This window comes from Lissotriton helveticus, chromosome 5_1 (genome assembly GCF_964261635.1).
Source record: "Lissotriton helveticus chromosome 5_1, aLisHel1.1, whole genome shotgun sequence".
NCBI lineage: Eukaryota > Metazoa > Chordata > Amphibia > Caudata > Salamandridae > Lissotriton > Lissotriton helveticus.
Genome location: NC_136065.1, coordinates 1,779,328,573 through 1,779,354,328, shown reverse-complemented (window position 1 = coordinate 1,779,354,328; position 25,756 = coordinate 1,779,328,573). Strand labels below are relative to the sequence as shown.

Sequence of the window (25,756 nt, the reverse complement as noted above, 5' to 3'; positions counted from 1 at the left end):
TGTCACCCTTGTATGCTTCTCTACTCCCCGCTTTTAGTGTCGCTCTGAAGTACTGTATGCTTCTCAGGGCCGGACTGGGAACCGAAACCGGCCCTGGCAAAGTGCTCAGCCGGCCCCCCCCTCCCCCGGGGGGGGGGGGTTGGGGGGTGCGACCGCGCTCTTTGCTAGGGCCGGTTTTCAGCCGATTTTGTTACAGTGCCGTTTTTGCAGCTATGTTGCAAAAAACGACCCTGTAACAAAACCGGCCCCCTGGGGCCCAAAACCGGCCCCCACCCTCGCGGCCGACCGGGGGATTGCCCGGTGCCTGCAACGGCCAGTCCGGGCCTGATGCTTCTCCGTCCCCAGCCCTTCACGTTATTGTTCTCCTTCTGTTTTTGCTCTTGCGCTCCCCCCCGCCCACTCCCAACCCTCCACGCCCTATTGCTACCTGCATGATTCTGTCTGTATTCTTGGCTTTCTGCATGTTTTTCTCTGCACCCGCCACATTGCTTCAATCCCTCCCCCAACCCGTCCATTTTCCAGTAAAACTTTGTAATTAACAAACTTTTTTTAAATCTGCCGATCAACCGCCTATCGGTTCATTATAAAAAAAAGACAAATGGGTGCTTAGATGTGGCAGTGCACGCGCAGTTACCATTAGCAAAGTCAATGTGTCCTTAAGCCGCAACCTGATGACTTTACCAATGCTTGTTCTTATGTGATCCCAGGGTATTGGTTCAATGCTCAGCACTGGCGTAAGCCTGCTCAGCACTTATTACTTACATGTGCACTGCCCGAATAGAGTTCATCTGAATGGAACATAGTGATCAAAGGTCCTTCTGCCAGTGAGGTGGCCCTCCTAGACCTACACTGGACAGTGAACACCCTCCTCCGGGATACAAGTGCTGCTTCCAGTCACTTTGAGAACTAAGGGGCATATGTACAAGCCCCTTGCGCGACCAGAGCGTCACTTCTTTTGAGGCTGTGGTGGCACTGTGTGCCGGCCCATATTTACAAGGCCAGGTAAAGCCGCCCTGCATGGCTTTTCACTGCATTGTAAATATGGCACCCTTTCACGCATTACTCTGAGTGAAAGGTGCGTTCCATGGATGTTGCTGTGGGTGTTCCCAAGCAACACCAAGGCATTCTGACGCATTCCCATATTTACAAAGTTTTGTAAACCTGGGAATGTGTCTGATTCTACTGCCTCCTCAGGGAAGGCATTAAAGTGATGCAACGAGGAGAAATACCTTGATTTCTCTTCGTTTTTTTGCTCTTTCTATGTGTGCTACAGAATGCAGCACAGATAGAAGGAGGAAAACGCCATCAATTATTGTTTTTGTGCAGGGAGGGGTCCCTTCCTGCACAAAAACAATCATCCCTGGAAAGCAGGCATGGCGCAAGGGTGTCTGCGTTCATGGCGCAAGGGTGTCTGCGTTCATGGTGCAAGGGTGCCTGTGTTGGCGCTAGGCAGTAAATTGTGCTCCAGCGCAGAGGAAACTTCAGGAATTTGTTGTATTGTTGTAAATAGGATACATCCCTGCACTTTCCTAATGACGCAGCTTGGCGCAGCAAGATGGCTTGCAGCGCCGTGCTGCGTCATTTTCCTGTAAATATGCCCCTTTAGGCTGCATTTCTTCTTACGATGATTTTGTAGCACTCTTCCATAAAGCACCAAAAACCTAGCCAGGTACAAATGACAAAACAAGTGGTTTCGCAATTCCGCTGTAATTAAACCTCACTGCATAAGACGTGCACGGCAAGCCCTCCGGGGGCCGACTGCCCAGGCTGCTCTCCCGGGCTTGCGGCCCGGCTCATGTTGTGTCTGCAGCCGCATGAGAGCCAGAACTTTGCGGGTAGTACTGACTGGGCAGAGAGAGTGAAACTCTTGCGAAATAACAAGAAAACCTGAAAAATAGGGAGGTGCTGTGTGAAGAGGAGTAGATACCACAGGATTTATTCATAGTGCTTTTCATAGCGCTATGTCACTTTTCACTTCAGCGCGCTATAAGTAATGACGCTTCCATTTGAAGAGTTGTCTCAACGAGAAGGCGACATATTGGAGTGAGTGAGGGAGGGTTGACAATCAATACATTTGACCTGTAATCATTATTGCATGTTTTGATAATGCTCTTTATGTGTAGGACAGACGAAGATATACACAAATATATAGTGTCACAAACAACCAGAACCCAGCTGGTACCAACAAACACCTGTCATTAAAATGTCTCCAGTTGCCGGTGACGTCATTTGTGTTGTTTTGGAGTCCAAGATGTTCTACGCCATTGTTGGACATCATAGGAGGAAACTTTTCTAACTTGGAATCGATTTAATTCCATTTGCAGGGACCTAAAAAATGTTGCTCTACCCATGCTCCCCCAAACCACCTCATCTTAACTCTCACCCAAAGTTTTGATGAGCTGAACACGTGAACTTCACCTCGGGAAGACAGAGATAGCAGATGCAACTCCTAGCCACCCCTGGAACTGGCCTGCTACCCCCCTGGTAACAGGAGTCATGAATCAGAGAAATGAAAGAAATAAGCATTGGCAAAGCCCATAGGTCTCGCTTATAAATGCCATTGGCTTTGTCAATATTTTTAGCCATGTTGCACATCAGCACAGCTGCTGCACAACACGGCTAAACGTTTTTCAAAAATGCTATAATGCAGCCGGCGCTGGCCACACCATAGCACTTTTTTTAGTTGATGGCGGGAGGCATCTCAGAAGGAGGATGGTGTGCAGCACGGAGCATGGAGAGAGTAGATGGCCACGTGTTAGCCCTCTTTCATACTTTCAGAATGCTGCACATTAGCTTTGTCAATATTTTTAGCCATATTGCACAGCAGTCTGTTGCTGTGCTGTATGGCTAAAAACATTGACAAAGCCAATAGGTCACATAGGCGAGGCCTATTGACTTTTAAAATACTTGAGGCCAGAGACTTATTTTTCATTATCAGACTTTGACACTGTAAAAGAGAGGGAGAGGCAGAAAAATGACAAAGAACAAGGAAAAGCAATATATGCACACAGGGGCAAAAGTAGAAAGCAGGAATGAAAAAGAACCTGCAAGGGTGAGATAAGTACAGGGTAGTGGAAGAAAGAGGCATAAGGTGAGAATTAAGGCCTTGGTATTCAGCTATTGGTATTCAGCAGTGCCCGAGGCTATTTCCTAAGAACCACTTCACCCCCATACTTATATTTGTATCTTAAGCACTGCTATTACCCACCTCAAAGATACTAATTTAATCGAAGTTGACTCCATAATGTATATGTATGTATGTCTGTATGTATGTAGCATTTCTATGGCGCTTACCTAGAAAGGTCAAAGACAAGCATAAAGTCAGCGAATGATAGAAGATATCATTTTTTGGTGGGTTGTTGGCTGTTAATGTGTGTACTTGAAAGAGGTGACTCTTCAAATCTTTCCTATATTTGGGTGGTCCTGATGGACCCTGGGTGTTGGTTCAGGTCCTGGGTGTGTAGATGAAAGGGTCTGAGTTGATTATGCCAGGGTGATATGGTGGTTAAACAGATGCCCGTGGCAGGTGCACTCAATCGATGAGTTGACATTCTGTCCATAAGGGGAGATGGAATCCGAATACAACAGGTTGAAATAGTGAGACGGGCAAACATCATGCTACAGGAACATGTTTTGCACGGCCATTGTTTTCTGGAAAGTCCTTGCCAATCCTACCTTGTCTAATCCCATTCCATCTGGTCAGGATTAAATATGAAAAATTAATCAGCCGGAGCGGAAGACAGGAGCCTGTAGCTTAAGAGTGTGACCTGCGGTCAGGCCAGTTTGAAGCACACGACAGGACCAGCTGCCGTGATCCCAGAGTGACAAGCAACACATGGCATCGCTGGAAATCTGCCCATGTCTGTATCTGCTATGGCACCCTGAAGCCAATGCATGCACACAGTGTGCCCACCTAACATGCATGATGCAAGAGGCAATCAATTCCATCAAATACCTATTTATTTCACGTTTTACATGACACTCATTTATTTTTCTCTTGTCAGGGCGTCGTTTCTGGTTCGGGTACATCAATCATCACCTTCCACAACACCCTATTTATTCGTCAGTTGTTGGTAACAAACTTGACAACAAGTGCGCGTTATCCCATTGACCTTTTCCCTGTGAAGGGAAAAGTTCACGTTAGTCAAATACATACATTAAATAACCACATTTACTCCACCTGTCTTCATCCGCCTTCTCCTTTCCCCTGTCGCCAAGCGGTTCCTGGATAAAGGAAAAAAGAACAAAATAGGTTATTGGACCCTCCTGGCCCCCCGTGAAATGGTACGAGGGGACCCCCTTTGGGTTCTCAGTCGGCGTCGTCTACATCCGATCCGTCCAGTGCAGCCTAGTCATGCAGGAGGCTGTGGATCATCATACGGCACACCAGAGTCGATGTCTCCTTCTTTTCTACTACCAGGCGGTTTCTGGAAAACAGAAGAACATCTTTAAAACAGCACAGGAGCCCCCAGCAGCCCTGGAGGTCACTCAGTTCATGTGTCCCTGGGAACAAACCATACATCACAGAGTCTGCGGTGATGCATGAAGTAGGTATCCAGCCCCAAGCTCTGTGCGTAGGGCCTTCAGCAGGTCCTGTGCGTACGCCCACTCCCAGAAGAGATGGTATGTTGTCCCATCGGAGGTGCACCATCTCGGGCTGGACTTGTATCAGTTGAGTCCTCTTGCCTGCATGAAGGCTCTCACTGTAAGTCCTCCTTGGATGTCCATCCAGGCGATGGATGTCCTTGTGCTGGTTGGTCAGGCGCTTGGATGCCACGTTTCCCCACACATGGTCACATACTATTCTGTCTTTCTCCCTTCTTGCATCCTCTTGCTCCCTTCCACCCCCTTCCACCCCTCTCTCTGTCATCTATGCATCTTCTGTCTGTCTCCTTTGCTCCTCTCTCTTCAGCCTTGCTCTCTGATCTTTCTACATCTTCTCTCTTTCCATCCCCTCTCATTACCTCACCTCCTACTGTCTTTCCTTCCTCTTTTTGTTTATGCCTCAAGAGCTGCAGATAGCAACGGACGTGACAGCAGTGGCTACAGGCCTTCAACAAGCAGCAGCGGTTGGCACAACTCGTGGGTGGGGAGGCGCAGGGCGCATGCAGGGACGGGGAATCATACGGGGAGGGTGGGAGGTTAATTACATAAAAAAAAAAAAAGATAATTAAACTTACCTGGCCGGGTCCCTGGTCCTGCGTCTTCTCTGCTCTCCTGCTCTCCAGGAGCAGAAAGCAGAAGCAGGCAGCCAGGCTCCCTCCCTCCCCTAAGCCAATCACAATGCTGCTCAAGCTGCGTAGTGATTGGTCAGGACGCCGACCAGCCAGGGGCTAATCGGGAGGCCATTGTCTCCATGTAGGCTGCATGCCCTTTATGTTTCTGCTTCTCACACTGCGAGGAGCAGTGGGGCGAAGCTCCTCCGCCCTAGTGGAGGAGCCTCCCCTGTAAACAAGCAATAGCAAAGCCAAAAGATCTGGCCTATGTAAGAGATATTGGATTTGGTAATGTGTTATAGCCATGTTGTACACAAGCGTGGCTGCTGCTCAGCATGGCTAAATATTAGTAGCCTAATGGAGAGTGGTGTGGAGTGACGTAGAGTGGAATGGAAAAGAGTGGAGTAGAGTGGTGTACAGTGCAGCGGCATCAAGTGGAGTTGACTGGTGTAGAGTGCATTGGCGTAGAGTTGTACAGAGTATAGTGGTGTAGAGTGCCGTGGCATTGAATTCAGCACCGTACAATGCAGCATCGTAGAATGCAGTGGCATAGATTAGAGTGGTGCATAGTAGAGGGGAGTGGCGCAGAATAGAGTTGCACAGACTGCAGTGGTGCAGAATGCAGTGGTATAGAGTGCAGTGGCATAGAGTGGTGAAGAGTGGAGTTGCATAGAGTTGACTGATACACAAGACCATGGTGCAGAGTAGGGTCAAGTGGCATAGAGTGGTGCAGAGTAGAGCAGCACAGAGTTGTACAGAGTAGAGTATAGTGCCGTACAGTGCAGTGGTATTGAGTAAAGTAGTGTAGAGTGGAATAGTGCAGAGTAGAGTGGCGGAGAGTGCATTGTTGTAGAGTAGAGTGTCAGGGTGGAGCGGTGTAGAGAAGAGTAGTGTGGCATAGCGAGCAGTAGTATTGAGTACAGTCATGCAGCATGTAATGCAGTGGTGTAGAGTGCAGTGGCGCAGAGTGCAGTGGTTAAGCATAGAGTGGCGTAGAGTGCAGTGGCATAGAGTAGAGTGGCACAGAGTGGAGAAGAGTGGTGTAGAGTGCAATGGTGCCGAGTATATTGTTTAAGAATAGAGTGGAGGGTGTAGAGTAGAGTGGTGCAGGGCAGAGTGCAGTTGTGTAGAGTGGCATAGAGTGTAATAGCATAGAATGCAGTTGTGTAGAGTAGATCAGAGTGGCGCAGAGTGGAGTATGCATGGTGTGGTAGCACACTGCCATTACAGACAACACATTTACAATTGAAAAGACAATTACATTTGCACAGACATACACTTTTACTAATAAAACTATACAGTACACAGATGAAAATGTGTGGAAATTGCATCACCTCAGAGTAATGATTTGTTTTGATCATATTAAAGTATTTGTTTCCAACACACATCAGAAATACCAAAAAATGTGCTAATTATGCTATATTCTGAAATACTTATACAGTTAATTTAAATGTTGTTGTGTGGTAGAAAAAAAACTATTTTGTACCTGCCCCCAGTACCCAGCAAGATTGTCACATAAATCCTTTCACTTTGAAGTCTGAGAAAGAAAAGTAAACAAGCACCCTTGGAAGACATCGCCTGACTTTTTACCTTGGTAATTGAATGCACAGCAAATATGACGAGATAAGAATACGGCCTGTTTAAAGAAAGGGAGCATTCGGAAGGATAAGGCAGTGCCTGACATTTGTCCTCAGGGTTTGAATGCCCAGCAAACATGACAAGATAAGAACAAGATTTAAAGGCATATATACAGAAAACGAGTTTGTGGAAGAATGCTGTAAATATTGTTTAAGCAAGGGGGGGATCGAATCGAACCTGGACTACCTAAAGCAAATGAAGCCAGCAAATGGAAAGCAAGAAAACGTGAGTTACAAACCACAAAGCCAATAGCAAGCAATAGGCAGAAAGCATTCATAAGGTCAATTTTCTGAAAGTCCCCAAGATGTCTTTAGCATATGCAGACAGCTGCACCTTCTGGTAGACTGTGACCTAAAAATGGATGTCAATGGCTCCAGCCCATAGGGAAATGGCCAATGAGATGAATGGCCATTCCAGCCCTGCTTCAATGCAATGGCAAAAGCGCACCTCCACCTCAGCCACCTTGTTGCAAATCCTGTGGCATTTCCAGTGCATGATTTGGTCCATCCTCCATGAAGCCACACTAGAACGAGGAACGGCTGCCTTTCAATCTTCTTAAGGCTCCCCACCTAAACAGAGAGGCCCGCCAGGAGCGATGCCTAATTTGGACTGGTGGTTTCCGGTGCTCTGCACCAGCACTTAATTGTCAACACCGGCACTTATTACAGTCTGCCACATGGTGGCGCTGTATATCTAATTTTGAAATTAACACAACAACAGTTGTTTTTATTTAAATATACATTAAACAATGACTAATACTGGTTGCCCAAGCCATTCCTATAGCTATGGGGGCTTGGAATAGTCTGAATTGTCAAACTTGTAGGAGTGTGATGGCTAGTAGTTGTGTTGGTATTGTCATTGGCAGCACTGGCAGGGGCAAATAGTGGTGCAAGCTACAGTAGCCTCCGGACGAGAGCCATTGGTACTTATTCTTTTTACAAATTAAGTGCTGCCCAGGAGTATGGTCACACAAATGATCACCTGTGAGTGAAATAGAAGTATGAAGGGGGCTACAGTTGTTCCCCCAGATCCCGCACTCCATGATGCTCAAAAGCCACAATTCGTAGTAGCGCTTGATAGAGCTGCACACTCATAGCCATGTGCTTTGGGATTGCTTTGAAACATACATCCAAATGCTTTCAGGTGTATCACAGCAACAGGACTCCTCACACCCAGTTCATGCAGCCAAGGGGCAATGCAAAACATAGCTAGGGTGTTTCAAAGCTTCATTTTACACTGGTCACCCTGCCAAATTCTCCCAAGCAAGGGAGAAGGACCCATACGATGGAAGACTCTTTTTGCAAGGAGAGGCACCAGGTCTAAACACAGTTTCACGCAGACTTCAAGTTATATTTCTAACCCTGATCAGGGAACTGGTTGCCAGGGACACCAGCTCTGGATCTCAAAAGTCTTTCTCCAACACCCTGCATAGTGTTGCCTGATCACCGGTCAGTGAAAAATTCCTGGAACACTGACTTAGGGTTTTTGCCCAAACTTATACTCAGTTTGCAAACAGAGGTTGCAGATTTCACAGGCTGAGCTCAGGGAATGACTTCAAACATTTCCTGTTATTTTGAAATCCTAGACTGATCAAGCTACTGTTTTTTTGTTGCCCTCCTGTGTTAGCAGACAGGAGGAATTGAGCTGCAGGCTTCGTATCAGAGAAACCCATAACATAGGCACAAAAGAGAAAGATACTCTCAGCTACCTCACTGCCTTATAGGGACAAGCAATCTGGGCAACAAGGAAGCAGGAAGGAGCAAGGACAGTTCCCATACTTGAAAGATGCCCTCTGTATCCCATCCTCCACACCCAGGAGTCTGGTCCACTTCAAAGGGCCTCAGGAATCCTTTGGAGGAGTTCTGACAATCACATTCTGTCTGACAGACTCCCTCAAAGATCCATCATATGTACAATCCACACACACAAGATCCAAAATGGATCCCTGGGCTATAACTGTTAGAAATAGCACACATCTTGCTACAGATACATAGCATAAACATGCAACACCAATGCCCCAGATGGACAGAGCGAAGGACCGGTTGCAGGGGACAACGGGATATTCTATACAGGAGAGGCCAGTGGGCAATTCTGCCTGTGCAGGCAACTGGTAAACAGGTCAGTTCGACAGGTAAAATCAGTGGCTCTACTGCTAGCCGCTGTAGCCTGGTGAGCCGATGGGGTCACAAGCAGAAAGGAGGGTGGCACGTCTGCCCCTCCAGAACACACAGATCCCAGGTTTGTGTCTCAATCCCAGTGCATATCCAGTTGTCGGGTGCAGTGGTTGATTTGTAAAAAACTGAATTGCCAGGGCTCCCGTCAGGAGGCAGCTTGCACCAGCCCATTTCTCCTGTTAGCGCAGCTTAAAACAGAACCAACTACTAACCATGAAAGTGGGGCGAGAGAGTGGCGTAATGGCCAGAGCTGCTGACTTTGGGGCTTAGGAACTAGGTTCGAGTCTCGACGACAGCTCAACATCCTGTGATTCTGGGCAAAGCGCTTAATCTCTCCGAGCCATAATAAATGTGTCCTTAACTGGTGCTCATGTAAAGCTCAGTTGTTGAATAAGTGCCAGTGCTGAGCCCTGGAAACCACTGGCTCAAATTAAGCACTGGTCTGGTACAATGTGGCCAAATATCCAATAATGCAGAGTCCCGCTGCAAAGGATATGCATGGTCTGGGGGCACATGCCCAGAGACATGCTGGAGATATTCCGGTCCCAATGCACTTTGCTTCCATTTAGGGGTACTGTCACTTTTAACTATCCCACTATCTTCATCCCTGGTATCGACAGTTGTTCAGTGTTGTAACATTTCTTTTATAATATTGCTGACCTGTCACATAGCTCAAATGTCCATTCTGCAATGGGCTCTGTCCTCTCATTGTTCTTCTTCCCTATTTCTGTTTCCACGTGTGCCTTGGGAAGAGGCTCTGCATACATAAAGCCACACTTCATCGCCTCTGACCTCATTCTAGGGTTCTATAGAGACCCACAGAGCTAGTCATAACAGCCTGTTAATAAGCAATATGTGCACTCCATCTTTTATTCTTCTTCCATGCAAATGCTTCACCCTTTAACAGGAAAAAAGAACCATGCTGGTCACTCACACACACCACAAAAACACTTCTTACATAGACCAACTCACGCACACCACAAAAACACTTCCTACAGAGGACACCGCAATTCAATGTTCTTTCAACAAAGCACTCCTTCACCCTCCTCCCTCAGTGTAGCGTTCTTTCTACACGTCCGGTAATGTTCTTCAGTGCCTCGTTAGAGGCAAGAAGCGCTATACAAATGTAACTACAATACAAGTGCAATGTGCTTTAGGCCAACACTTTTGGACCACTGGGATCCCAGGGGCTGTAGCTCTGCTGTGTCATTCTAAGAGATGTAAAAACATCTGCAAATCACGTCCATCCCTCAGAAAGAGAATAGGTTGAAGAGAAGAATGAGTCAACCTAAGGGACATATAAAAAAGGAAAACCAAATTAAAAGAATGACATATAATTTGATTCCAAGAACTTTAAACGACACATAGGAAACTGATCAGCGATCCAAAGAGCAGGGAGAAAACACTGTGTGTCGGCGTCATTGATTTAAAAGAAATTGTTTTAGGAAAACGAACAAAAAATGCTGAGGGGAGCATTAAAAACCAAGGGGCCCTCCCAGCCTCCGGCTCTGGGGACATACTGGCCGGGACACTCTTGGAGTAACTGTTGCGCTTTATAATCTTCCAAACATAGACAGTGGGCTAGAAAAGAAGCAACACACACACTTCATGATGGAAAGGATACCTTATTAATATTTATACAAATACCTCCAAGGTATGTGATAAGAAGAGCCCTGGTGCCCTAATACATCTCTGATATCTAATGGATGACATTATGTGTCCTCTGGAAGATGGAGATGATCAAATCTATTAGGCAACACCCTACACGTGTCCCAGAAAAGGCATTCCATTTGTAAGAACTAGTTCAGTTATTTTTTTGCTTACACTTGAATATTTACTAGGTTCTGAATGAGGCTATATAGCACAAGGGACCAAATTCAGTAGTCAGCCAGGAGTAATACAAGAGTAAATCGCAGTTAGATCGATAAGAAATAGGACATAAATGCTTAAAAGGTAATTCATTCCAGGCTGCATTGTAGCCGTGCGTCAGTAGTGTATGGAAACGATGACCTTCTATCATTGATGCAGAATAAGCATTTTGCTATCACTGGAATGATAACAAGGCTGACATTTGAGGAATGTGTCTTGGGAATGGTGGAGACATCGATGGAGCCAAAGGCTTTGGTCATCCGTCAGATCCGTATCCGCTGTTCTGCAGCGTGAGGTGCATAATGAGGAACGGGATGATCCTCACCGCTCCCAGTGCGCTATCACCAGCTCGACAGATCGCCGGAGCGGTGACCTGATTTCAGAAGGTTTGGGAGGATATGGCAGCAATTATGCGGAACCGCTCTGACCCTACAAAATAGAACAGATTAGCATAGGCACTGGAACTAGGGGTTCTCCAGAAAATACCCATGCTGGCGTTCAGAAGGTAAATGAGCAATAAAGATGCCTTTAAATTCCATTTGTAATTTTGGTTGTGTCTTCTCACATTTGCTGTAGCTCAAAGACAGAGGTCATATGTCAGGCTGTGTCTTATGACAAATTGCTGCTTATTCTTTTAATATGGAGAATAGTATTTTCTTTCTTCCTCTCACTACAAAGTGAGAGGATTTTGTAAAGTGAACTATGCAACAATCTTGCTGAGGTACATGGTGTGTGAAAGGAATGGATGTAGAATGTATATTTTTAACTAACACACAACAAAGTCTACAAATATTTTAAACTTTATTAGCAAATCACAAATGAAGTACCGTTTTTTTTATAATTCTGAAATGTACTAGAAATAAAAGTTTTAATATGATCAAAACAAATCAAGACACTTACTTAGTGATGTGCAAATGATAAATATTCGCTGACACTCCACACATTATCTATCGTGTGTGTTCTATGTAGTGTTGTCACTAAAACTGCTTGTCTGTGCAAATTTAGTTGCCCTTTCAACGGAAAATGTGAATGTGCAGTCTGTAAATTACAGTGTGCTACCGCACCATGTGTTAGTGGTTCATTGGCAAAAGTGTGCTCCAAAAGGCACCACTAGCTACACAACTTTCCAGCTTAATAGGCATGATTGATTTGTTTATTCTTTGCATGTCGCTTGGATTTTTCACAATCCCTATGTCTTCAGTAACGTAACATTCATAGCAGCGCTGAAAATTGTTCCAGCATCACTGCAGTCATTTTTGTACTGTTATATAGTTGGGTGGACTCTCCATATAAAGATGAAGGAATTTTATATTAAAATGTTAATTTAACACTGAATCTATTTTATGTTTTGCTCATGTTTGTCATGCCAGCATCCTTTCTTAACATGGGTATGATCCTGTGTTCTTGTGGGGTTTTCTAACCGTGGATGGGTAAAACTTTCTTGTTGTTACATCTACTCTTTGAGATTTTATTTGGATAAGTTCAGCTTCCAAGCACAATGTAGTAGTGCCTAATATTGGCTTTCTTTTTCCTCTTGTTTCCATCTTTTATTGGACATTTTCTATATATTGACTTTTAAAGGTTTTTGCGGTTGGGGTATTTGTATTGTAAAAAAAGGTATCATAAAAATACCTTAAACAATGTTATGGTTGAAAATCAAATGAAAAGAAATTCCAGAAGTATGCATTCTTGGATGAATACATGATGTGAATTTATCCTTAAATAGTACAGTCTTACTGAAATCAGATCCTGCATCCTAGTGTTTCTGGCACTGCTTACCAATCAAAGAAACTTGATATGAATGTAACAGCTTCATTAAATACAAAAAATACACAATGACTAGTTCAGAACAAAGAATATGTGACAAATGCGTACTAACTTCTCTACGGGTTTCCCAACAGTTAAGTGCCTTCTTCAAAAGCAATGGAATGGAATGCTAACTCGAATAATTTGCAATAGTTAAAACTGTTCGCTCAAGCATATCTACGTCATATTCTGATTTCCTTAGCTGTGCTCCTATGTAGATCCAGGCACCCTTTGCTTAGGTATTTAAACTGCACCTCACCTTGGATGACTAATATGGTCACACTGTGTTTGGGGTGAGTTGTGTTCTCATGAGAGGGGGCATGGCCTAGCAGTCCAGGGATCTGTTTTGCAGCATTGCCAGGGCTGTTTTGCTAATGTTTTGTTCAGTTCTGTATTGACAGAGGCTATCTAAAAATAAATGTAATGGAATCCAACCCAGAAGACTTCCCAACAAATGTGAAGTGTTGGTTGAAGCATTTCCACCCATAATCTTTTAGTTATCTTAGTGTCTCAGAAATCAAAGTAGTGTTGGAGCAAAGTCAGCCACATATCGGGCACACTCTGTGACTGACTTCACTAGCCATACCAGCCTTTCAGGTGCACTGGCCAAGAGCACAACCAGACAACTGAGACATTAGTCTGGGCTTAATTTGGCCTATCACACAATACCTCCAGCGTTGTGGTGATACTAGGAAGCTAAGAAATGAAGGAACTTAACACCAGATTAACAGACCTCCATAATTTGCCTACTTTACACCAAGATAGGTGAGAAGATGTAGCCTAACGGCTAGGGCAGTCGACCTCAAATCTGGGGAACCAGGTTTGAGTTTCGACAATGACGCTCAACAGCCTGTGATTCTGGGCAAATCACGTAATCTCCCTGTGCCTACAAAAATGAATGTGTTCTTATGTAACACAACTGGTGCTCATGTAAAGCGCTCTGATACCTCCGGGTCAAGTTCACAACATATAAAACTTCGAGAAAAAAAAAGACATCCCAGTTCCCCTACTGTACAATGTATTTTTTTTAGTGTAGTGAATTATGCGTGATTTTCTCTGTTCTTCTTTCCTCTTAGGATCCTGCCTGCGGTGCCTGATTGATGTTGTTCCAGTGAAAAACGAGGAAGGGGACGTGATCATGTTCATCCTGAACTTCGAGGACCTGGCCCTGCTCCTCGCGAGGAAGGCCAACAGGACTCTTCATCAGAGGCTGACAAGGGCGGCTTTCAACTCAGGTGAGCATTGGTCCAGGATCTAAGACAAGATCACCTCAGTACTAACACGCGGCGAATAACTGCATGACAGGCTTCAGGAACTCAGTGTCACTTGAAGGCAGTAACCCAGAAACCTCAAGTCATCTCAAGTTTGAGGGACTCCCTTTCTGTCTTTATTTTCTTTGCATTCTGGTACTTGTCATCAGAATTGACTAAGACTAGACGAACGTCCCCACGTCCATAGGACAACATGAGATCTTTGGTGGTGTTCAGCTTCTATTGCACTGCTCTCATTGTTAATGTTAATGTTATAAGAAACGTATAAAGCGCGCGTACACCAAAAGGTTTCATGGCGCTACACTGGGACTGGTCAGAACCGGGGGGAAAATATTAGTTGCATTCACTTGCAGTCCTGTCCTTGCACAGCAAACACAGTGGTACGAAGAGGTACATACGTGCTGAGGAGGTCTTCCATGGCCCTACGATATTAAACATCAATCAATCAATCAATCAGTGGTTTATAAGGTGCGCTACTCACCCGTGAGAGTCTCAAGGTGCTGTGAGGGGCTCAAGGCGCTGAAAAACATGGATACAACATGCTGCATCAGAGATATTACACATAAAATACAGCACTTTCACATCACGCTGACTGGCGGAGACACATAGGACACCACAGTGATGACATCTGTCATTCAGAATGTTACTCTCTGTGGTTCTCCTTGATATCTGTGCCGCGTGACTGATGTGGCAGCGAGGGAGGGATATTTACTCTGTCCTGGAGCATGAGCCACTCTAAAGAGCACAAGCAACCAGGCCTCTGCAAAGCCTCCTATTAAGAGGGATGGGAATGGAATGATCAGAGTGTATAGGATCAAATTTAAAAAACCTTCATTTGATCTCCCTATATGCATTATTATTTATTGTGATATAATCGGAAGAAAAACTGCAATTCATTTGAGAAGAATAAAGAAAAGGAGAACGTAAGCATGTTATATTGACCATTGTAAAGGAGAGGTGGTTTACGTCATTATTGTTATTTCTCTTCGATAGTACTGTTTTTCTTAAAAATTGTTATCTATCTCTTGATCTCCTACTCCAGTGTACTTTTTTTTCTCCTTTGTTCAACTTTCTTTCTTTTGCTTTCAGTTTGTCATATTTCATATACTATAACTCTTCTCTATTCTTTTCTATGATATATTACATTTCTCTTGAATGATTGATAGGGTACATGATCCAAAATGAAGATCTGTGATGGGTACTCTAAATTTCAGGATTCGGGTTTATGGTTTTTATCTTTTCGAACAGTCTGGGAGATTGACATTGACACCAATAATTATATTTGCAAAAATAATGTTAATGAAAAAATGCATCTTCACTCTTTAAATGTTTGTTATCTATATGATTTTGGTATCCAAGTGGTGGAAAAACAATTCCCAAAATTAGAAATCTGGCTAATCTTGAGTTAATCAAAAAAGGCTTTATTCACTCCATTTATAACACCTTTCCTTGTGCTTTGGCTAAAACGTTACATGATGGCAGAGAACATTGCCTCTTCCCCTTGATGGACTACCGTCCCCATGCAATTTAGGGCCTGATTTAGGGTTTGCTGTCTGGAGTACAGTCCATTACGGTGGCAGAGAGCATTACCTCTGCCACCCTGATGGACTACTGTCGACCTGGCCCAGCAGTCACCTCTGTACATTGAAATGAACCGCCAAACGCTTTCAATGCTTTTGTTTTAGAGAAACAAACTCCTAGAGTGGAAGCTTGTTTCAGAAAAACAAAAAAACGAATGGCCCCCACCCTGGAAATTTTCTCCCAGGGTGTGAGGGGTCATTATATTTTTTTTCATCTATCTCTGCATGGTTTTTGCTGGTGGTGATGGACAGAGAAAAAAAGACATTTACACCGCCCACCCTGATATACCTGGGTGCTGCTCAGTGAGCTTTATGAGGTGACTTGATTAATGATTGGGGGTCTGTCAGATATGAGAGAAAGAATATATTTTTGATGTGGCTGACTGTGTTTGGGTGACCTTGTAAGGAGAAATGCACAGAGCCATTTCTGTACAGAATGAGCTTTCGGTCGCCTGTATATGTGCCTGTGTACCTCTTGAGGGCCCTTTCTATGAGGGAGCTTTACCAATTTCACAATTAATCCCCCTGTGAACCACTTTTGAGATCCTCACCGAAGGCTGCTATTAGTCAGAAGGTGGCCGAGTACTCACCTATGGTTTCAATTCCTGTTGATTTACCTTTAACAAGAAATAATGCTCAAAATATAGCGGTGCCATTTCATAAACATTCAATATCCCTCCTCCTTCATCGTTAATTATTTTGTGGCCCTGCAAATAGACACAGGGTAAAAATCAGTGGCGGCTCCTCCACTAAAGTGGAGGAGCTTCTCCCCACTGCTCGCAGAGCAGTGAATAAGAATAAACAAGATGTTAATAACATACGTTATTATCATTTTATTTTTAGTATTAACAGGTCAGGGCGGGGCGGGGCTTGGCTCCTGTGACATCCAGGAGGAGAAGTGGTTGCTGCACTGTTAAGTGTGCATGATGGTTTGGCCTGCCATCTTGGTGCACTTTAAATGTTCTCCACACAGACTGCATTACAGCCAGGATGGAGAACATGGCCAGGCTCCCATTCCTCATCTGAGCACAGTAACACTGCGCTCAGACCAATCAAAGCACTGCATTGCAACCTTGTGATTGGCTAGGGGGAACCAATCACAATGCTGTATTGCAGCATTGTGATTGGCTTAGGGTGCCTGGATGCTTCCTGGTTGAGGAGCGGAGAGACGACGAGGGAGAGATGCGGTAATCCAGTAAGTGAGTTTTTTTGTACCTCCAACCCCTCCACTCTGCCACCCCTTGCCCCCACCCTGGCACCCCCATACCGTACCGGCCACCATTGGTAAAAATATATTCATTAATTTACCAACCTGGTCCATCTACTACTTCCAAGTATGACTTGACTTCCTTCCTAAATTCCTTGGCACATGATCGTGTCACTGAAGGCGGCGGGTCAAGCACAAGCTACCACGAGTCGGGTTATGACCAATAGTGTGCCGTGCATGCGGAATGGCTTTTATAAGTATTACAACCTGATGCAAGAAAAAGTAATTGGTAAAATATTAATACCAACTCAATTGAGAATATTCCAAACATGCAGAATATACCCCTACCCCCCCCCCTGAAAACAGTCTCTGTAAGGGTGCATTCCAAACTCAGTGAAGATAAGGAAGGAGTGGTATAGCCCACATCCTGGACCATAGTGAAAGATGGACGAAAGGTTTCTTTCTCCAAACCCCATATGTGTATTGCTGGAATAGCCTAGATGGGATGGGGGGAACACCAGAATTTATGGCGAGGAAAGAGGACACAGGGCCCTTCCTTGTACATTGGGCTGTAATGACTCTGACTGAAGCTGCCATTAGGTAGATGGCAGAGAGTGCAAGGAGAGGTTTTCAGTATCTGTTGTTAGAGAAAGGAGTCTTTTAAAGGGTCCCAGAGTCTTGTCTCTCTGTCTGAAACACAAGAACCTGTGAGAAGGGTTCATTAGTAGCTTGGTGCAGCCTGTTCTCACATCTTTATTCTTCTTTTGTGGGCCCGCCGACTTAAGACTCTCCTGCTGGACAGAGCATCCTTAGCGACAGGGGCCAGGCCTTGAAGTTAGCCTGATCAGGACACGTGAAAAGGGAACTGGCCCTAGGCAGACCCAGAATACAGTCCTCAGGCTACACGACTGGTATAAAGATAGGAGCCCAAGATACAATAATGTTGGTTGTTGTGTTCTCTTCTACCAAGGAGGGGGTACTCTGCAGAGGGACTGCTACACAGCTAAGGGATGGTGTAACACTGACAGCCAACTAGCCCGAGAGCCGAGTCTGATCTGAAGGAGGAATTTCTGGACTCTCCTGGTGCCAAGATAGCCTGCCTGTGAGTGATAGAAGTAAGTACCAAAGCTGCAGGAGGAGATGCCCATCTTAGGGATTGATGTAATTGATCCTGGCTTAGGGTCTGTCCACCAGAGACTCACTAAGCAAGTGAGCAGAAGGACTTGAGGTACGGCGGGGGTTGTGCAGTGCATCCTTTGTCATTTTACCCCTGTTGTAGCCGCCAGGCACCTGGAAGAATGTGCCCGAGTGGTAGGCTCGACTGAAGCCAGGATAAGCGTTTGCTGGAGGTCTCCTAAGTGGACTGTGTGACTGCTACACGGCCAAGTGTGTTGTTTGGTCATAGCCAGCTGGAAGATTAAGTGACCCGAGAGGTGCTCTAGAGGTGCCTTGTTAATATTCAATGTCGTTGCCTCAATGCAATATGTGTCAAAGATAACACCTGACGTCTGCCTCACTGAAGAATCAACACCTGTGGGCATATGCGCGTCACTTTCAAAACGATGTGTCAAGTACTCTCCAGAGTATTAGAGTAAGCCACACTGTGAATCAAGTACCCACCAGAGTGAGCCTTGATCTGCAACATGCAACCCAGAGGAGGGCCCCCAACAGAGGCCTCCACTCCTACTGTGACTTATCTAGGGCCTAATGTGAGCAGGTGGTTTCTGGTGCTCCGCACCAGCACTCAATTGTCAATTGAGTTATTTATCGAAACATTTCCCAAGCAAGCCCATCTATTGATGAAATGGTTCCCGCTTCAAGCCTCCAGCCCGGAATAGTCGGCGCTGCCCCCATTGCGCTGTCCTTTATCCCCGAGATTAGCTTGGACCAAGTCAACTCCCTGATTGGGACCATTAAATCAGGCAGCCCAGTGGACCCTGTGCCTGCCCGTGTCATGCACATCATTGGGAGTGTCCTCAGTCCCTCCATTCAGATGGTGATCAATCGCTCCCTCTCCGAGGGACTTGTCCCTCGGGAGTGGAAAGAGGCCATGGTCAAGCCCATCAGGAAAAACACCTCCATCCCCTGGTCAGACATGACCAATTTGAGGCCTATCTCCCTTTTGCCGTTCGTCGGCAAATTGATGGAGAAGCATGTTAATCACCACCTTTCCAGCTTCATTGAGCAGACCGGCAGTCTGGACCACTCTCAGTCGGGGTTCAGGCCTAGGTATAGCACCGAGACGGCTCTTCTTTCCGTCACGGACGCTATACGCTTGTCCCTGGACAGAGGGCTGTCAGTGGTGTTGGTGCTGTTGGACTTGTCCGCAGCATTCGACACCATATCCCACGCCATCCTCCTTACCAGATTAAACGAGATTGGCATTGATGGATCTGCCTTGGCGTGGTTCACCAGCTTTCTCTCCGAGCGCACCCAGAAGGTGAATATGGGTTCCTTTAGCTCCACCACGGCCAGTATCATCAGAGGAGTCCCGCAGGGCTCCTGTCTCAGCCCTACGTTGTTCAACGTATATGTCTCCTCTTTGGCTAGCATTATGAGGTCTTTCGGGTTTATGCCCATCTCTTACGCTGACGACACGCAGCTGCTGTTCACTTTTAAAAACTTTACCCCGGAGATAAGACAATCTTTCTCCAACGGCATGACTGCGATCGCCAGCTGGATGGCCAAGAACTTTCTCCAGTGTAATGTGGGAAAGTCTGAGGTCATGCTATTTGGAGAGGCAAAAATCCTGTGGACCCCTGACTGGTGGCCCTCCAGTCTGGGTCAGGCCCCTTCCCCGAAACAGGTGGTGAAAAACCTGGGGGTCCGCCTAGATCATGACCTCACCCTTGCCCATCATGCCAGCACCACGGCGGGATCCTGCTTTCACATTATTAGCCTCCTTCGGAAAGTGTTCCTCCTTCTACCAGACAACACAAGAAAGACCTTGGTCCAGGCCCTCGTTCTGAGCCGCCTGGACTATTGCAATGGCCTATTCTTAGCTGCTAATGAAGGAGTGCTTAATAAACTTCAGGTGGTTCAGAACACCGCGGCACGTCTGGTGACCAATGCCCCCCCTAGAACGCCATCCTTGCCCCTCCTCAAGGCCCTCCACTGGCTTCCCATCCGGAAACGGGTCGAATTCAAGATTTGCTGTGTGGTGCACAAGAGTCTCCACAACCTTGGGCCACACTATCTGGCCGAGAAATTTGTATACCACCGCCCTTCCCGCAATCTTAGGTCCAGCAATCAGCTGTTACTTCAGGTTCCCAGACATAACAAGACCAGACAGGGAGGCCGCGCCCTTTCCATCATGGGCCCGCGTCTGTGGAACAGTCTTCCCCTTTCTCTTAGAGAGTGCCCGAGTCACCTAGCTTTCAGGAAATGCCTAAAGACAACTCTATTCTAGGAGGAGCGCTGCCCGACCTGTCTCTTCACAGCACCGCGCGGAGATACACCTTCGGGTGTGATGCCGGCGCGTTACAAGCCCATAAATAAATAAATAAAATAAATAAATAAACACCGGACTTGTAAAAGTCTGCCGCGTGGTGGCTCTGTCTGTGTAATTTAAAGATGAGCACAACCACAGGTGTTTATTAATTCAATATATAAAAATGACTATTGGCTGCCACCAACCCATTCTTATAGCTTTGGGGTCCTGAAATAGTCTGAATTGTCATACTTGTAAGGCGTGATGATTAGTATTGTCAAAACAACAAGGGAACATCTAACCCATACAAACCCCCAAGGTTTGTGATGCACCTCCCACTAAGTAAGAACAAAACAGTAAGTCCTTACCAAATATCCCTCCTAGTTCAAAAGAAAACACAGAGCATTATGCTCACATTGTGTGCAACTCCACTGCCCCTGCCGTTCCTCTGGAGCGGTTAGACTAACCGACATACATTTTACCAACTGTAGGTTGCACCACCCAATTAAAATGTCCAAACAAAATAATTTTACGAATGTCCGTTCAGAGTTGAAGATACTCAAAATTCTTTATTCTTCTTTGTGTTTGAAAAACATACACCAAGCAGCCAAAGCGTTTCGTTCTATTAGAAGAACTTCGTCAGGGCTGTAAAATACATTTAAAAACATATATATAATACAATATAATACATATAGATAAATATACAAATATACAAACATCTAATGTAAATACAAAGACAGGAGAGCAATACTGCAAAGGGAGTTTTAGAATGCTTTCGTTCTATACCCCTAATCAGCGTAATCAATCATTATCCATAGCATTGGATTTAATCCTTTATTTACATTTGACAACCTATGCATAGACAAATTCCTACTTGCTGAGCACCAGTCAAGTCTCATGGCATCCAAAAGCATTTAGCTTACCCTTTGGCACCTGATCATTTGTTAAAACCCATCGTGGCAAAGCCAATTCATTCATTATAATGCCACCTAATGGCTGAACATTTCCCAACCCATGTTTTAGATATTCAATAGGACAAGTACAATTAGAAAAGGAGATTTGCATAAGGACTAGGAGAAGATCCTATCCCAATCCAAGCTTGAATTATGACAATCAATCATATGGCTTTTTGATATTATGTAGCCCTCATAACAGACACCACCCTATATTGTTGCGAGATTGCACCTACCAAAAACGATCTCTGCTTTTGAATTTCAACCCGAGAATAAACACGAGGTCCTCTGGTATGTTCCGCTTGCTACTCCCGATGGATTATCAACTCAATTGTGGCACTGACAGGCAAGGACAAAATATGTCTCATATGCCTGTAAAATGTAAAGGAGATCAATATATTCAACAGCAAAAATATTGTGGTTAATACATTATTATCATACTTATGTCTATATACTACATGTAACCTATTGTGTTCTTATAAAGACGTGTATTCCACTAGCAACAGACCCTATAAAATCTGGCAACACAAACTATTTTAAAATGCAGATAAAGATAAAGCAAGTGTTACACCCTCTTACCTATTGAGACTGTTAAGTCTGGCTCTGATCCAACCCTGACTAAGATACAGTGTAAGGGCTGATGTGCTTGAAATAAGATTTATGAATAACAGTGCCTTAGTTATATAGTACCGTTTGGCATGTATTCCCAACCAAACTCCAAATTAGATGGTCGATTCCGCCCAACCGGTCCTGAAAGGACCGTATTTATCCTTGGGTGACGAACTTAAACACACCCGCTCTTATCCAGCTCTCTCGTTACCCGTACTATTACACAAATCCCACTAGTGTACTTCTATCATAATATCGCCACCATCGCTAGATGTGGCACTCCCTCATATGAGAATTACGCGATGCATATTCATATAAACCCGGCATTTGGGCCCCGGATCACAGTCCAGGAACCGTAACCCGTTGTTTCCCTTATTTTCTCAACAGTGACTTGTTCACCGTCAACCAATAATAGGCCAAACCGGTATACGCAACATGCCCGGTCTAGCGCATAATTTCAAATTCGTAACTCGATTATTAAAAGGATACCCGGCCTGGAGCCCCAGCCCCCCAATAACTGCCCAGCCCGATGTGCCAGAAATAGCAACTCACTTTTTAAAAAAAGACCAGTAGCAGTCGGCAGTAGGTGTTTCTGTAGGGCGGTGACGTGGGCAGGGTGGGGGGTAGTAATGTATGGATTACGGAGTTTTACAAGTAAGTAAACATTTAAATAAATAAAACGATCACATTTTGTTTTATTTATTTAAATGTTTACTTACCTGTAAAACTCCGTAATCCGTACATTACTACCCCCTACCCTGCCCCTCCCCCTGCCCACGTCACCGCCCTACAGAAACACCTACTGCCGACCGCTACTGAAAAAGACCTCCCGACATAAGGCCAATAGCCCAATATTTAGTTCCCCTTCTGTTTCTTTTGCCAAACTCCCTGTGGTATTCGAAACTCACCAGAATGTCGCGACCTCAGGCTAAGTAGCGTCTAACTTTTACCGGTGCGCAAGGGAAACGCCCGACTTTCATCCACTTATTTATACAGATGTTTGCGTCAAATTGCATCAACCGTCGTACCAGCGTATACAATTGCCCGTACCAAGGGAGAGTCTTAAAATTACTGAAACCTTTCCTCAACCCCTAAAGAGGGTCAATGAATCTCAAAAACGTTACCATTGAATTTCCTCCGACCACATACAAGGCCGTCTCAACTGCACTTGCCGCACAAATTAAGGGAATACCTGTTAGTTACTTTAACGCATCCCCATCCCCAAGAGAGGGTTCCAGAGTATCAGAACTATTAGATAGATTGATTCCAAAAGTGGAATAAATGCGGAAATGCATATTTGTGCGAATTACTAATCTCCCTTCCACAAGACTTTATAATGTGTCATATATCAATACATGCTAAATGTTAGCCACAACAGAATGATATCCTCTGGTCGATACCAGTCAACTCGATGTTACATATCACACGTACTACCTAAATATCTAATAATTACTATAGTGTATCCCAGTCCCCTAAAGAGGGTCGCAGAAAATCAAAACCCTTTCTAATATGTCACAACTGGGATAATTCGGGATTACTAATTTTTGAACGATATAAATTGCACATTCACAGAACTTTACACTGTATCCTATAAAATGTATCGAAAATAGTATATACGGAAGAATAATATCATAAGGTCAGTACTATTTGGATCGGCATTGAAATAACATAAAATTCAAACGGAAATATCTGATAATTACTATACTGTATCCCAGTCCCCTAAAGAGGGTCACAGAAAATCAAAACCCTTTCTTACATGTCACAAGTGGGATAATTCGGTAATACAAATTTGTAATAGATACAGATTGCACCATCACAGAACTTTACAATGTATCCTATAACATGTATAGTAAGTGGTAACCACAGCAGAATAATATCATAAGGTCAGTACTGTTTGGATCGGCATTGGAATAACATAAAATTCATACATTCGATTCTAAAAAGGGGCAATGACATTGCATTATATCAACAATATTAGCCAATCTGGTGCGCCCCTTACCCATTTTGCCATACATATTTTTGTCCAATCAATACAAAATAAATTATCATAGAAATACAGAGTAACATATCCTAATTTATCCAGCACAAACGCACAAACACTGCGTATCTCTAATATGTATTTTTTAACACTTTTAAAAAACATGGATTGTGCCCCATTGATAATGTATACCAGTGCAGGACAATCATTCTTATACAGTGGCCAAACTCTGGCTACCAGTAATTAATCGTATTTATAGTGTTACAGTCAGCATACCTCCAGTCACATATCACAGTTTAGCAGTATGTCCATGTTCCTGTGGAGTGGCCAAACTACGGCTACCAATAGTTAAACAAATTTACAGGGTTTTTGTCAGCATCCCACTAATTGCATATCACAGTCCAACAGTGTATCCGTGTTCTTTATGTACCATCTAGTTCCAAGTACACAGATATTATAGCCCCACATCCAGATCACATAAAATAATGGAGCTCCTCGTCAGTATTATGCCCCAATTTTGTTCTGCGTAGCCGGCAAATCCACCCTGCCTCATTTTGTCGGGGGGACAGTTCCCTGTCCCATCCTCTCTATCTCACTGGAATATAATCTATGCTATGGAACCAAACTTCAGGCCTTGCCCCATGGCTATCATTCATATGTGCTGTCATAGGGTACCTGGTATCCTGATACCGTATCACCCTTATGTGTTCCTGGATTCTAATCTTAAGGGCCCGGGTTGGTCTGCCCACATAAATGATATTACAGCTACACCCAATTACATACGTAGCATGTAGTTTTGCATGTGATAGTGTATCAGATTTCGTATACCCGGGGAGTGTTATAACTAAACTCCTTTATCTTGTTTTTTCCATATTGGCATACATTGCAATCTGTGCATGTGAAGAAACCATGCACTGGTGGAGGCAGCCACGTCCTCCTTATCTTTTTTGACGTCACAAAACTGGGACATAATATATCCCGCAATGTTCTGCCCCTTCGATAAGTCACATTAGGTTTTAAAAAAAATTCCCCCTTAACTCCTGGTACTTCCTGCAAAAGCTTCCAGTGTTTGTAAAGGATTTTATAGATTTCATGGCTATGTTTGTTATATTTTGTAACAAAATTAATAGAAGGCAGAGACTTTTTACTTACATCTTCTCTACTTCGCTCTTGTAGAGTGCATTCCCTAGATTTCTGCAAGATCTTCTTTTCTGCCTTATCCAATACATTTTGTTTATATACTCTGTTTGCAAACCTCTTTTTAGTAGATGTTATATTGTCCTTAAATACATTAGTATTGCTACAATTCCTGCACACCCTCACCATTTCTCCATATGGGATGTTATTGATAGTAGCCTGCGATGTGCACTGGTAGCATGTAGTGTACTAGTACTCTCAGTTGGTTTGCGATATAGTTTACTTTTGATTTTTTCCCCCTCTACATAGAATGTAATGTCCAGGAAATCTATCTGATCTACAGCATGTGTCATTGTGAGTATCACATTGAATGGATTTTTATTGAGGAAATCATAGTATTCCTCCAATTCGCTAATATATCCATTCCACAATAAGATGTCGTTGATATACCTCCCCCAAAATATTATATTATCTATCCAAGAGGAGGCATATCTGCCCCGTGCATGTTCTCGTTCCCACCATCCCATGAACAGTCCTGCATACGATGGAGCATATTTTGCTCCCATTGCCGTACCTTGGAGCTGATGATGCCACTGACTTCCATGTAAAAAGAAATTTTTTGAAAGAATCAACTCTGTCATTTCTAGAATCATTTCATTGTGTTCAGACCATTCTGCTGTCCTGGTTTTAAGAAAATAACCCAATGCACGTAGACCCAGATCCTTCTTGATGCAAGTATATAGACTGGTTACATCTAGTGTAACCAGATGCAAACCTTCAGTCCATACGACATCCTAAAATTTATTCAGGATGTCCTTACTATCCTGTATATAAGCAGGCAGGTTTTTAACAAATAGCTGTAAATAGGTATCTATGTACTCCGATACG

The 25,756-nt window shown here is 44.4% G+C and overlaps 1 protein-coding gene across 2 annotated transcripts in view; it reads left to right on the top strand.

The window, feature by feature from the left end:
• The window catches only part of KCNH6 (potassium voltage-gated channel subfamily H member 6), a 1,032,645-nt gene that overhangs the window by 633,817 nt on the left and 373,072 nt on the right, over positions 1-25,756 (top strand). For both annotated transcript variants that reach the window (XM_078645074.1, XM_078645073.1), the window contains exon 3: positions 13,780-13,938. In XM_078645074.1, the coding sequence (XP_078501200.1) occupies positions 13,780-13,938 (159 nt within the window). The remainder of the gene's footprint in view (positions 1-13,779; positions 13,939-25,756) is intronic.